At 50.8% G+C, this 13,303-nt stretch overlaps 2 protein-coding genes across 2 annotated transcripts; one reads left to right on the top strand and one right to left on the bottom strand.

Annotated features, from left to right (window-relative positions):
* Nucleotides 1–394: 394 nt before the first annotated feature.
* EIF1AD (eukaryotic translation initiation factor 1A domain containing) lies at nucleotides 395–7,933 on the bottom strand. The gene is made up of 6 exons (XM_046643826.1): nucleotides 7,641–7,933; nucleotides 6,817–6,991; nucleotides 6,563–6,671; nucleotides 6,354–6,462; nucleotides 6,133–6,180; nucleotides 395–5,067 (listed from the first exon to the last, which is right to left on the bottom strand). The coding sequence occupies exons 2-6, from the start codon at nucleotides 6,901–6,903 to the stop codon at nucleotides 4,923–4,925; spliced, it is 498 nt and encodes a 165-aa protein (XP_046499782.1). The 5' UTR covers nucleotides 6,904–6,991; nucleotides 7,641–7,933; the 3' UTR covers nucleotides 395–4,922.
* A 245-nt stretch (nucleotides 7,934–8,178) lies between these two features.
* Nucleotides 8,179–9,968, top strand: BANF1 (BAF nuclear assembly factor 1). Its single transcript, XM_046643827.1, has 3 exons — nucleotides 8,179–8,330; nucleotides 9,034–9,172; nucleotides 9,445–9,968. Exons 2-3 carry the CDS (start codon nucleotides 9,050–9,052, stop codon nucleotides 9,589–9,591), a joined length of 270 nt encoding a protein of 89 aa, XP_046499783.1. The 5' UTR covers nucleotides 8,179–8,330; nucleotides 9,034–9,049; the 3' UTR covers nucleotides 9,592–9,968.
* Nucleotides 9,969–13,303: the final 3,335 nt, after the last annotated feature.

Raw genomic sequence — 13,303 nt, 5'->3', positions numbered from 1 at the left:
GTGCGGACATGGCACCGCCCATCAGGTCATGCTGAGGTGGCGTCCCACATGCCACAACTAGAAGGACCCACAACTAAAAATACACAACTATGTACTAGGGGGGCTTTGGGGAGAAAAAGGAAAAATAAAATCATAAAAAGAAAAAATCTACCCACTCAGCCCAGAACTGCCAGGTATGGTTGGTTTTATAGTAAGTTATACCAAAAATTTTAGAAATGCAAAATTCCAATCATATACAAACACTTGTAATGAAAATAAAGGGAGAGAATGCTCTCCAACTCATATCTTGATATAAAAACCAGACAAGGGCAGTGCAGGAGAGGAAAAGCTTAAGCCATCTCACTTAGCCCGGATGCCCCAAATTCCCCAAACATCAGAAAACCAAAACCAGCAATATATTCAAAAATACATCGTGACTTTTATTCCAGGAATGCAAAGATGTCTTAATGTGAGAAACCATCAAGGTATCTCACCACACTTACAGATTAAAGGAGAAAAACAACGTGACTAGCTCAGACTGCCCTATGTGCTCCACGGCACATATATATGGGTGGCCAGATGACAAGGGAGGAAAGTAAGCTGGGCTGCACGGGGAAGCTCTAGAGGAAATGATCTGGTTATAAAGGTTGGTCCTAAAGTGACAGAGGTGCAGAGTCTGAAGGGTCACAAGCGTCAAACTTAACTGCAGCAGGAGCAGCACTATGAGGCGACCAGTCACATGAACTGACCACGGACGGCTCTTAGAACACTCAGCTCATTCTAGAAGATCTATTCATACGCGGTTGGATTCCACCAAGTTGGGAGAATAGAGATGGAACTCAGCCTCAAAGAATGACAAAGGAGAGTAATAAGCAGACTCTACCTCCACCAGGATGCTTAGCTGCAACCCACAGGAGGAAAATGGCTGATAAGACATGGAGAAGGGAAGATTAAAAGGTTTTAGGGGGAAAAAAGAGGTTATTATGTAGATCACAGACTCACTGGGTGCTGGAGAAAAACATAAGGACAAGCTTACAGATATAAAGCCAAAAAAATCACATACACACAGGATAAAGTGGGGAACTGCCAAAGGAGTACTTAGAGGAAAATTTATAGCCCTAAATATATTAGAAAACAAGACTGAAATTAAGCATACAATTCAAGAAGCTAGAAATGAGCAAATAAACCCAAAGAAATAGAAGGAAAAGGCCAATAGACAGATATCTCACAAAGTTAGTCAAAGAAAATAAAATACATAGAACACAGGAGAAATGTTTGTTGGTTTCATCTGCTCTCGCCCCGTGCCCCCTTCTTCTATTCTATGGGAAATGCATATCATATGGAGCAGGTGTGGTTCATCTTGCCTCCCCGTAATCCCCTATCCCCCCTACTGAGCCCCAGCCAGTGGAGAGGGCGAGTGACCTGAGCAAGACCACTCTTCCCAGAAATACAAGGACCCGGAAGAGGGAACTCTTTGTAAGGAATGAGTATAAACTGGAGCTTCCTGCAGAAAACACCTGTAGGGAGAAAGGGATTGATCTACCAAGAGGAGCAGAGACTACCCGAGAAACAAACGAGGAGAAAGCCGTGACGAAACCATGCTGGCCCTGCACCAGCTCTGCCAAAAGCTCTACTCTTAGACCTCAGCCAGTGAGACCTTGTTTGCTTCTGCTAGTTCAAGTTAGATTTTGTCCCTAAGTAAGAAAGTCCCCAATAATACAAATATCATGCATGACTTTTTGCCCAAAAAACCTTAAATATATATGAAACATACGATCCAAAAAAATATAAATTACCAAAATTGATTCAAGGACAGCAAACCTGAGTAGACAAAATACCACAGAAGTAATTAAAAGGCAGGCAAAGATCTACCCCTAAAAAAGGGCATCGAACACAGATGTTTTTATAAATTCTACCAAACTTTGAAGAAACCAATAATTTCTTTTCTATAAATTATTCAAGCCCAAAGAAAAAGAGTAAATGTCTCCTAATCCATTCTATAAGGCTAGCATAATGCTGTTATCAAAATGGGGCAGGAAGATCATTAAAATAAAAAGTGAAATTGGCCCAGGGATACATATAAAAATCCTAAATAAGTAATATACCATAAAACTAAGCAAAGTTTATATCAGAGTGCAAGGATAGTTCAACATTTGGAAACCTACTAACATAAATCAGTACAATAAAGAAAAATCTTTTGATTATCTCAATAGATGTTGAAACTCATCAGTGTTGAATAAAGAAAAAAATCCTCAGTAAGCTAGGAACAGAAGAAAACATCTTCAGCCTGATGAAGCTTATCTACCAGAAACCTAAAGGAAGAATCCCATTTTGTGATGAAACGTGAGAACCATTTTCCACTAAGAGAGGAACAAACAAGGGTGCCTTTCAACTTGTCCTGGAGGTCCTGGCCTCTGTAATTCACAAGAAGAAATGAGTGTAAAGGACAGAAGTGCCTCTAATAGGATATGATTTGACTCTCCAGCCAGAAAGCCAAGAAAACCAAGTGAAGAACTATTAGAATTAACGAGAATTCAATCAGATTACCAGGGGAGCACACAAGGATGAGAGCTGTCCTATGTGCCAGTGAGAGTTAGAAATGCAGTTTCAAAAGATCTCACTCATAACAAAGAACGCTAAAATTCCCAAGACTAAATTGAATTAGAAACATGACAGAAACATATGAAGACAACACCTGACAAAAGAATGTACATACCTCATTTCTGGGTCGGAAGATTCAAAACTGTTAAATACCACTTCTCTCCAAATCTATGAGATTTAAAACCACGCCACAGAAAATCTCAACAGGATTTTTTAATAAAATTGACAAATTTGTTCTAAAGTTCTTGTGTAAGAGAAAATAGGAAACTTTCAAGCACCAGAGGGGCAGGGGTGAGGGAGCTATGAGATGTCAATCGTGCTACAACATGTGGTACATGCACACTAGATCAACGGGACAGATTAGAAATTCCAGACAGATCTATACACATGCAGGAGTTCAGTTTATTTTAAAAAGGTATTTAAAATCACTGAGGAAAGAATGGCCCATTCAATAAATGGTATAGGGACAAGTGGCTACCCCTTTAGGGAAAAAAGCTATCTCCCATAGATAGATAGATATGTGTGTATCTATCTTTAACTTGTCTGAAATTTATCTTCAGTGTGTGTATATATACACATATACACACACATTTTCATACGTGTGTAGAGACACACACATATACATATGTGTGTATATTTAAAGCTATATTAAACAAACGTAAGAGAAAGTGAATGAGGAGCAGGTAAATGAAGTGGTAGCTGGAGAGAGTGGGATCAGACAGGTTTCTCTGATTGCTTTTCAGATGGCAGACTCTACAGCACATTCGATGCTAACACATGCAGCAGAAAGGACGACAAAAAAACAAACCCACAAAAAGTCCTTAAGTGAGAGAAGAGACAGGCTTCAAAGCACAAAAGGAAAGGTTGAAGTCCCACTGGATTACAGTGGGGAGTAACAAGGAAGATCTGAGCACACTTGTAGGGTTGGCAACGGGGAGGCGAGAGTTCCCTTCAATGGCTACTATTTCTTAATGAAGTGCGAGCTGCGGTTGCTAACTAGCTGGGGAAGGGGGAATTGACAGACAAGACAGAAGTTCTGAAAGACAACAGCCCAGAGCAGACGTGCTAGGCAGTGCTGAGCGTCCGTCTGAGGTTCGTAATTATCAATTTAAGGTAAAACGAGGGGCCAGGTTGGCTTTTCTCTGGGAGTTACGTGGGCGCAGGCACAGAGGTGAGTGAGTGGGTCGGCCAGGGTTAGGGTTTTACTAGAGGAATACAGTGGAGGGAGACAAGGGAGTGGAGGGGGTAGACTGTGGGAGCGATGCTGCACAATGAGGGAAGTGAAGACAGGAGCATAATGGTGAGAACGTGGCAGGGCTGATTTGGAGCATGAAGATAAAGAACTTTTGCAGAGGGAGTAGCTGAGTAAGCAAGAAGGCCAGAAGGTAATGACTGCACAGCTATTTGAATTCAGAAGGTGCTGCAATTTCTAGGAAGGTCAGGGGTCCAGGGAGTGACTAGCGATGCAGGAAGCAGGCCTGGAACAGAGGGCAAGGGCATTAGTGATGGGCTATCAAGGAGCCACAGGGTCACAGCTTTGAATAGACCCACCCACGGATGTGGAAAATAATGACACGAGCAGGGGTAGAAGACCCTAAGCCAGACGGTGAACTTTGATGACTGAGCAGTGAAGGTCAACGCCAGCAACGAAGAGGGAGAGCATACAGCCGGAGGTAGACGCTTCAATGTGGGATCATGTGGTTTGCAAGACGGCTGAGGAGTGACGGTCTGAGTAGCCATAAGCAGGCCACCAACCAGGGGAGGTACACAGTAGCAGGGAGGCAGGCACTCCTGCAGTCACAGGTGACTAGAAAGGCAGGGAAAGCAGCTTACCAGGCACCATGGAACTTGTCCTGAGTGTCTCATAGAGGCAGGTGGGCACTAGGCCCTATGGCTGTGATCCTGATGCCTGAATCAGCATTAACTGGAAGCACGCGATGAAGTGGTACTGTCCTCAGTTATTAAACACGTGCGAGGAGCCACAGCACGGAGCCTGGCACTTTCTAAGTGCCCAATGAGAGAGGCAGGGAGAGAGAGAGAGTGTAGGGAAATTCCAGCTATTCCCCATTTCCTGGCCATTCAGCCCACCTGCCCATGAGGCCTCCACGAAGGAGCAGTTTTTAACTTCATCACAAGTCCCTCTTCCCTCCAGAAAGCCACTCGGACACTGGCCAAGTCACCACCCACCAGGGGTTTAATTCTCTTGGGTCAGAAGGTCAGTTCAGAGAGGGGCTCTGCCTTGTCCCCATCCAGTGGGGAAAATCTGCAGAGCACCCTGGGAATGTCCAAGCTCAGAGGAGCCACGGAGTCTCTGAGCGAGAGGAGAAGTGGGTTCTGGGGTCTCAGGCTGTCTCCTCCTCTTCGCTCTCCTCCTCACTCTCGTGATACTGTCTGCGGTTGGTGTTCACAAAGAGGTCAGAATCGTCTTCAGAGCTGGAGTCTTCTCCTGATGACTGTGGCTCCGCTGAGAGTTCTGGCTGAGTCTGTCTGCATGAGGGAAAAGGAAAGTGTTAGCCCAAGGCCTTCTGGGGAACCAGATCTGCAGTTCACGAAAAGGAGGACCATATGGCCAAGCAGTCAGGGCTCAGCGAATCAGACAAGGAAAGAGTCAGAACAAACAGCAAGAAAGCTTGGCCAAGGAAATCAGGCTAAAGACTACCGTCCACCTCCACCTCAAAAGTTCACTGGAGGGGCCAGCCCCGTGGCCCAGTGGTTAAGTTCGTGCACTCCGCTTCAGCGGCCCAGGGTTTCCCCAGTTCAAATCCTGGGCACGGACATGGTACAGCTCATCAGGCCATGCTGAAGCGGCATCCCACATGCCACAACTAGAAGGACCCACAACTAAAAATACACAACTATGTACCAGGAGTCTTTGGGGAGAAAAAGGAAAAATAAAATCCTTAAAAAAAAAAGTTCACTGGAGCCACAGGGTTTTGTTTTTTGGTGAGGAAGATTTGCTGTGAAATAAGCTAATATCTGTTGCCAATCTCCCTCTTTTTTTTGCTTGAGGAAGATTAGCCCTGAGCTAACACCTATGCCAGTCTTCCTCTACTTTATATGTGGGTGGCCGCCACAACATGGCTTGATGAGTGGTGTCGGTCTGCGCCTGGGATTTGAACCCGTGAACCCAAGCTGACAAAGCGGAGCACACCAGACTTAACCACTATGCCGCGGGTGGCCCCGGCCACAATAATGATTCTATTACCATCGACTAACGCTCAATGGACCCACATTATATACCAAGTACTATTCTAGGCAATTTTATAAGCATTAACTTCTTTAATCCTCCCAAAGTTCCCATTTTAAAGGTGAGGAAATGGAGGCTTAAGAAATTAAGTAACCTGCTTTAAGTCACAAAAGTGGCAAAGCCAGGATTTTAACCCAGGGCATCTGACTTTCAAGCCATACTCATAACCACATATTACACCGCACACTGAAGAGCTCTTACCAGGGATCCCACGTAGGGAGAAAGGCAGGCTCTATTTTCCTCTCAAGACCCCAAGGCTTGAACCCCTACTTTCTGTCCTCCCTACCCCGAGGCTTGTTCCTCACCTGTTCCTGTTGTTCTGTTTCTCAGCCGCTTCGGAGAAGGCCTCAGGCCTGTGCCAAGAGAAGAGCCAGGGTCAGAACGGACAGAGAAATCTCCCAGCCAAAAAGCTGTTTCCAGCTGTCCTTGCCTGAGATGTCAGGATCCTCCCCCACCCCCCTGATTCCACAGCTAGAAGTCAATCCCTCCAGAAGCCAGAAAGCCACAGACCAAGGGGACTACCTACCAGAGCCCCTCCTTCTGCAGAGAGCGCACATGGTCCTTGCAGAGCACAAAGGAGATCTCAGCCTTCACCTTTTCTCCCTCTGCAATGGGGTCAACAATGAGAAAGTCCCCTGGAGGGAGAGCAGAGAAAAGGCAGTCAGTCCTCCTTGCAGTGGGGGAAGCCAAGGCCACAGGAAACGGTTCTGTCTCCTAGAGGCCTGCCTCTCTCACCTCTCTTAATCCAGATGTTCTTGCGGTATTTGGAAGGCATGCTCACCAGGAAGCGCTGCCCCTGGGCTGTCTCCACTTCATGCAGATTGTTCCCTGGGGTCCTGAGTACCTGGTCCAGGAGAAACCAAGAACCAGTCAGCCTCATCAGCCAGCTCAAACACGCTCTGAGCTGCCCTGCACCCTACCCCCCCTCCAGGGGCCCAATGGGGGTGGAGGGGTAGTGGGCAGAGCAGCTTGTGCCCAATGCCACTCACCCTCACGATCTGCTGCTGGTCAGAGGGCACCATGTGCTCCCCCAGCACCTCCTTCACCACATGCTTCCTCTTGGTGGCCTGAGACATGCTGGGTCCTGTCCCAGGGAGGTGAGGGACGCAGAGACTATCAGCTCCTCCTTCTGAGTTTCTTGGACAGCAGGCTCGGAACCCAGGACTGTTTTGAAGACAAGGAGGGGCCTTTTACTGAGGAGTGACAGTGTCCTGGTTAAGAATGTCGGCTCTGAAATCTAATTGCTTGGATTCAAATCCTACCTTGGCTGTGCCTAGCTGTTCAACTTCTCCAGACCTCAGAAAAAAATAACAACTAACTCGGAGCATTGTTATTAGGAAGAGATAACGACAACAGAACACTTACCACGGTGTATGACACATAAGACAACTGGTACTATAAGTACCGGCATAACCACAAAAACTACGTGTTCTAGAGAAAGAAATCATCCCGGTAACCGCTGGGGAACGAGCGTTAGATAAACTGTATCGTCCTCAGCATGCTTGCACATTCCAAGCGTAGCAGAGCCCCACAACACGGATGCTCAATCTCTCAACACCTCACAGGGAGAGACCAGGTGGGAGTCCACCGCGATGGTCCAAACCGGAATGAGTTAACTGAAGGTCGGGGTAAGCCGGCTTGGTCTGCGGCATCTGCTCTACTCCTGACTTGGGTACTGCGAAAACAAGGACTGGTGCCACCAAGACCTATGGTTTCCAAAGGAAACTCCGAAGTGTCACCTCTAGTTGCCCTCCTGCCCCCCTCCCTCCCTATCCCGGAGGAAAGACGCTCAGAGAAGGAGACCCACACTTACTCTCCGGCCCTCGTCGCCCACGGTGCTGCCTGAACGACCCCGTTTCTCCAGGCTGGACGCTGAGAGTGGCTCGTCCACGACTCACTTGGCAGCTGAGCCAAGGAAAGCACAGAAAAAGGACTTGCCGGCAGTCACGACAGTTGCGTCGACTTGAACTCAGGTCTCCGGCACCTCCGGATCCCGTCCCACTCCTACAAGCCCGACGCCGACGGGGACAACGCGGGGCCAGCCTGAGTCGGCCCCTTCCGAGCACCGTACTTCCGGCCCTCTCGGAAGCCTCTCGGCCACCCCCACCCCTCCCCCGCTCCTTGTCCGTCCCTCTAACTCTTCCCATCGCCAGGTCGGCGGAGGCCAAGTCCTAGAGTTCCGGGTGTCGGGCAGCAGGGAAATGAAGTTTTCTCCTCCGAGGCCTCTGCTCCCTGAGACCGGACATGCTGCCGAGAAGCGAGACCCTAGAAAGCAGCCTTGCAGCCAGTAAAGCGACCAGAAAGAAGCGCCTATTAAGGGTGCCGTCGAGATCCGGAGCGCCTCATCTCTATGGCTCTAGGCGGCTAGAAGTGCCCAATTTAGGTTTTTAAGGTGGCTCTTGAGGCGACCCGGAAGCGGAAGTGGAGGAAAGTTCTAGTGGGTTGAGGAGCGGCGGGAGCAGGCGGCTGGCGGGAGGAGCCGTTAGGGGAACCGGAGCCGTGGGTGAGCGCGAGCCGTGGAGCGGGGCCTCGGCTGGAAGCCAGAGGCGGCGCGGGGAGGAGGGCAGGAAAGGGCCGCATGCGCCGTGGCGGACGGGGGATGCGCCCTCGGCCCGGGCTGGGCCGCGGCGCGGGGAGGGGCCGGGGCGCGGCGTGTGGGCGCAGCGGCGCGCTGGGGGCGGGGCGACGCGCGCTGGGGGCGGAGCCGGCGGGGCGAGCGCAGCGGGAGCCCAGGCGGGGACCCCGCGGGGCTGGAGGAGCAGGTGTGTGCGTCCCGGCCTGCGCCTGCGTTCTGGGAGCGGCCTGTTGGGGCGGGTGGGGCGGAGAGACCCCTTATTTGCTTTTCAGAGCAGGTCGCCGGCCCAGGTAGAGGCGCTGTCGCCTTTGCCCAGCCAAGGTCACAGAGGGAATGACAGCTTCAGGGCGGCCCCTGAGTGCTGACCCTGGGGCTCTTCCCACTGCCCCGCGTGCGCCACCTGTTAGGGCAGGGTAGTTTTTCCTTTGGAGCAATACCAAAAGCGAGTTCCCGCTGGAGTGGAAAAGACTTCTCTTGAATAGTGGGGAAAAGCTTTCATCCGTGGAATGAGAGAAATCGAGTGAAAAAGCACCATCACGGCTGGTCTAGCTTCCTCTTCATGAGATTGCTAATGGGCCCTCTGGAGTTCCCCGTTTTTCAGCCCTAACCTACCTTTTCTTGGGATTCCCAGGTTTAGCCTGATCAAGATGACAACGTCTCAAAAGCACCGAGACTTCGTGGCCGAACCCATGGGGGAAAAGCCAGTGGGGAGCCTGGCCGGGATTGGTGAAGTCCTGGGCAAGAAGCTGGAGGAAAGGGGCTTTGACAAGGTGTGGGGTGGCCGCGTGCACCTGGGGAGGGCAGGAGGTGGCAGACCACAGTGTTTCCTGTAGTTTGGGAGTAAGGAACGTGAGTGTACTTGTTGGGGGCAGACGGGTGTATAATCTGAAGGCCTAGCCAGATTGTGTTGTCTTTGAGGTTCTTGTGCGTTTTTATTGTTTTGTTGTTGGTTGGGGTCACGTGCCTTGATGCCACAGTAGTGGTCTTGTTCTTAGTCCCACAAAGCACTTAACGGCACCCCCTTTCTTTGCCTGTCTCGCAGGCCTATGTGGTTCTTGGCCAGTTTCTGGTGCTAAAGAAAGATGAAGACCTCTTCCGGGAATGGCTGAAGGACACGTGTGGCGCCAACGCCAAGCAGTCCCGGGACTGCTTTGGGTGCCTGCGAGAGTGGTGTGACGCCTTCTTGTGATGCTCTCCGGGGAGCCCCCAAACCCCAGCCCCAACGTTGAGTCTCCAGAGTTTGCAGCCGAGTGGGGACTCCCCCCCCCGCGTCCTCTACAAAGGAAAAGATTGCTGTTGCGTACTCACTTCCGATGTACTCGAGTCTTTTGGGAGTTCTCTCCCTTCACCGTTTCGACTTTTTTGGAATTTTTGCTCTTGCATGCATCTCCCTTCTCCTTCCCCTGCCAGTTTCATGTCGATGACTAGCTTTTCTGAGTGGATTCCTAGCCCCTTGCCTCACTCCCACCCTCGCCTCTGGTCTGTTTTATGCCATTTGGCTCCCTTTTTGGCAGACAGTCCCTGTCCTTGTAGAGTTTTTTAAATCAATAAAGTCAGTGGCCTTCACGACTGGGCTTCGTGTGTGAAAAGCAGGTGGGCTGGGAGTTGTCCTTTCCCCAGACTGACCAGGTCTGCTGCACCCCTTATCAGTGCAGATCGAAACCAGCAGCTTCCTTCCCACCCTGGAGGGAGCCACCCCAGCCACGTGAGCCTCCAGCAGGTGCCTCAGAGTGTCTCAATCCCTTAGTAATGTGGGAGAGAGTGTAGGTTGATCCCTTTCTGGGATCCAGATGGGCTATGGTGTTCCAGAAGTCCATCACCACCTGGGGGCTGGGCAGCACCTGGCGGAATAATCAGTGGGAGTCAGAGGTTCCAGGAAGAGGGTGGACCAGCTGTGGCTAGCATTCACCTGCCCATCCTCACGTGCTCTCCTGGTCTCTGGAGGAGTGGGCAGTGCTCTGGCCACGTGCCCTGCTCTCTCAGGGAGGCAGAAAGAGCCTGTGCATCACAGCTGGGGCCTTGAGTGAGTTACACTTGTATCTGGTATATTTTCATCCTGTTTGGTTTTTTTTTTCTTTTTTGAGGAAGATTAGCCCTGGGCTAACATCTGCTACCAATCCTCCTCTTTTTGCTGAGGAAGACTGGCCCTGAGCTAACATACATGCTCATCTTCCTCTACTTTATATGTGGGATGGCTACCACAGCATGGCTTGCCAAGCAGTGCCATGTCCACACCCAGGATCCGAATAGGCGAACCCCCGGCCGCCAAAGTGGAATGTGTGCACTTAACTGCTGCACCACCAGACTGGCCCTTCATCCTGTTTTTTGTTGAACACTTAGTGTGACCCAGACCCACAACTAAGATCTTTGCCAACATCTTTTTCTTCCACAATAAGTAATTTTCTGTTTTAAAGGTGAGGAAACGAGGGGCTGAGAGAGGCTAAGTAGCATGTCCACGGACTTACTGCTAGGAAGGAGGCAGGCTGGCCCTCAAAATGTAACTTGGAAACGCATGTACCTGAGAGCCCTGTGTTCCTTAGTGCTGTCACTCGGCCTCTCTGAGCCTCAGTTTCCCCACTTAGAAAATGAGACGTAAGGATCAGATGAAACTCTAGCTGTGTAGCACCCAGCCCCACTTGGCTTTCATTCCTTGAGCGGAGTGCCATGGAGGACCTGCTGCTTATAGAATTTTCCTCAGAGGGCTTACAGTCTGATGAGGAGAGAGTGACAGATAGTAAATACAAAAATTGGGAGAATATCAGAAGATTTTCATGATCTCGGTAGAGAAAAATTAGGAAGAGAAACTTGGTAAGTTGAACTCCATTAATAGAAACTTTGTTCATCTCAAGATAGCATAAAGAGAGTGAAGAGACTAACCCAGGATGGGGAAGATTTGCAACACCCGTAAACGGCAAGGGTTTGGATCCAGAGCACATACGGAAGTGCAGCCAGGAGAAAGCAGACGACACAATAGGAGAGTGGGCAGAAGAGATGAAAGCCCGAGTGGATACCCAAATCGTGAATAAGCCTGTGAAAAGGTGCCTGATCCCATTGGTAATCAAATGCAAATGAGATGCCATTGTACGGAAAATTGTAGACAATACCACACGCTGTGAGGGAACAGAGCAACAGGAACTGACAGCCAGGTGGTGGGAGTGTAGATGGGTATGAACACTTGGGGAAAACATTTGGGCGTTTTCTAGTAAAACTGAAGATAAGACCCATCCCGTGACCCGGCAATTCCACTCCTGGGGCTGTGACCCGGGACACACATACTTGCGCCAGCACCTGTGCGGACATTCCCAGCAGCTTAGCTGATGACAGTCTAGCGATACCAGTGGAAAGGAACAGGTGACAGCCGTGTACGACCCATGAATCTCAATATTGAGCGAATAAAACGAAATAGCGCATCATGTGGTGCCATTCATGTCAAGTTAACGAGTGAATTCTTGCTTGGGGATTGCTACACAGATGGTAAAACTAGAAAAGCCAAATGTTTATTGCACAAGTCAAAGGTAAAGAAAAAGAAGTGGCAGTGATGACCTTTGGGGGAGAGAGGCCGATGCGGTGAGTGGGGCCCTTGGGGGCGGGAGAGGCGGTTTCCATCTCTTGTCGTGTGCGGTGCTGCTACAGGTCTGCTGGTTAAAGTAAACAGTTAACGTTCTCCATACTTTCCATTAGCTACATCTCAGAACAGTAGAAGGATAAAAGGGAGACCAAAAATAAAGACCCGCGGACGGAGCGAGTAGTCAGAAACTCATGCTCATTAGGTGCAAGGCTGGGTCTGGGAAGGGTGAGTGGCCCCCTTGGAAGGACACCAGGTGGCCAGAGCAGAGCCCCGCTTGTGTTACAGGCCACCTGGGAGAGTGCCAGTCTGAAGCCCCGACCGAGGTGGGAATGTGGGCTGTCCCTGGAGTTTCAGGCCGTACTGTTTCGGATGTTTTCCTGCATGGGTCCAGGGTCACCTCAGAGTGCCCTCCACCTCGACCCTGTGCTGGGATGGTGTCACCCAGGCCTGGTGTGCTTAGGTGGGGGTTTGGCAGGGCCATGGCCGCCCCCCCAGCCCTGACGCTGCCAGGTTGTTGCTGGCACCTCTGAGGTAATGGAGATTCCCTCCTCCTCGGCGACGCCCTTCCCATGGGTCCTGCCCACGCTGGTGGCCCAGTTTTGCCTCCTGTGGCTCTCGCCCTGGGGCCCGCCCAGCAGAATCCTGTGGGACGCGCTGCCTGCTCTGCTTGCTCGACGTGGGCTCTTTCCTGCCTCCACCGCAGGCTTTGTCTCTGCAGGGGCTGGAGCCTGCCCACGCGCCTCTCCCTTGGGGCTCAGGCAGTGCCTGCGACATGTTGGCAGGCCCCAAACCCTCTCTCTGGGCTCCTTAGTGCATTCCACCCAACTTACTGGATCAGTCCTGGGGCAGCAGGAAACAAAAGGCATCTAGAAAGTACCTGTGACACTGTGGCCTCTCAGAGACCCAACCCCGACTCGGCCAGCAAGACAAAGGGACGAGGTCTGGAATGTTGGAGAAAGCAGACCTGGGGGGACAGGCAGGAGTCAGGTTATGTAAATGTCAGCTCACACTGCCCAACAGGACGGGCCTGACCAGGGGCATGGGTGGGCCTGGAAGTCAGCAAACATTGACCCCGGGGCCCCCTCCCCAGCTGCACCCAGCCAGACCTTGGTTCCCTCAGCCGGTCTAGTCAGGAGTGCTCAGATCTGGCCCAGAGCATGGAGTGAACCCAACCGTGCACTGCAGGGCCCTGATGGGGTGCTGCTGCCCCTGGAGAGGAGGTAGGGGAGGCTACAGGACAAACCCAAGCCTGAGACACACCTCCCCACCCTGCCCCAGGCGGCCCTGATGGTGTGAAAGGCTCACAGTACGTGGTCACGAGTATGTGACTGTC

Source organism: Equus quagga, chromosome 17 (assembly GCF_021613505.1).
Source record: "Equus quagga isolate Etosha38 chromosome 17, UCLA_HA_Equagga_1.0, whole genome shotgun sequence".
Lineage (NCBI taxonomy): Eukaryota > Metazoa > Chordata > Mammalia > Perissodactyla > Equidae > Equus > Equus quagga.
The sequence above is the reverse complement of the archived record's forward strand: the minus strand, read 5'-3'. Positions and strand labels throughout refer to the sequence as shown.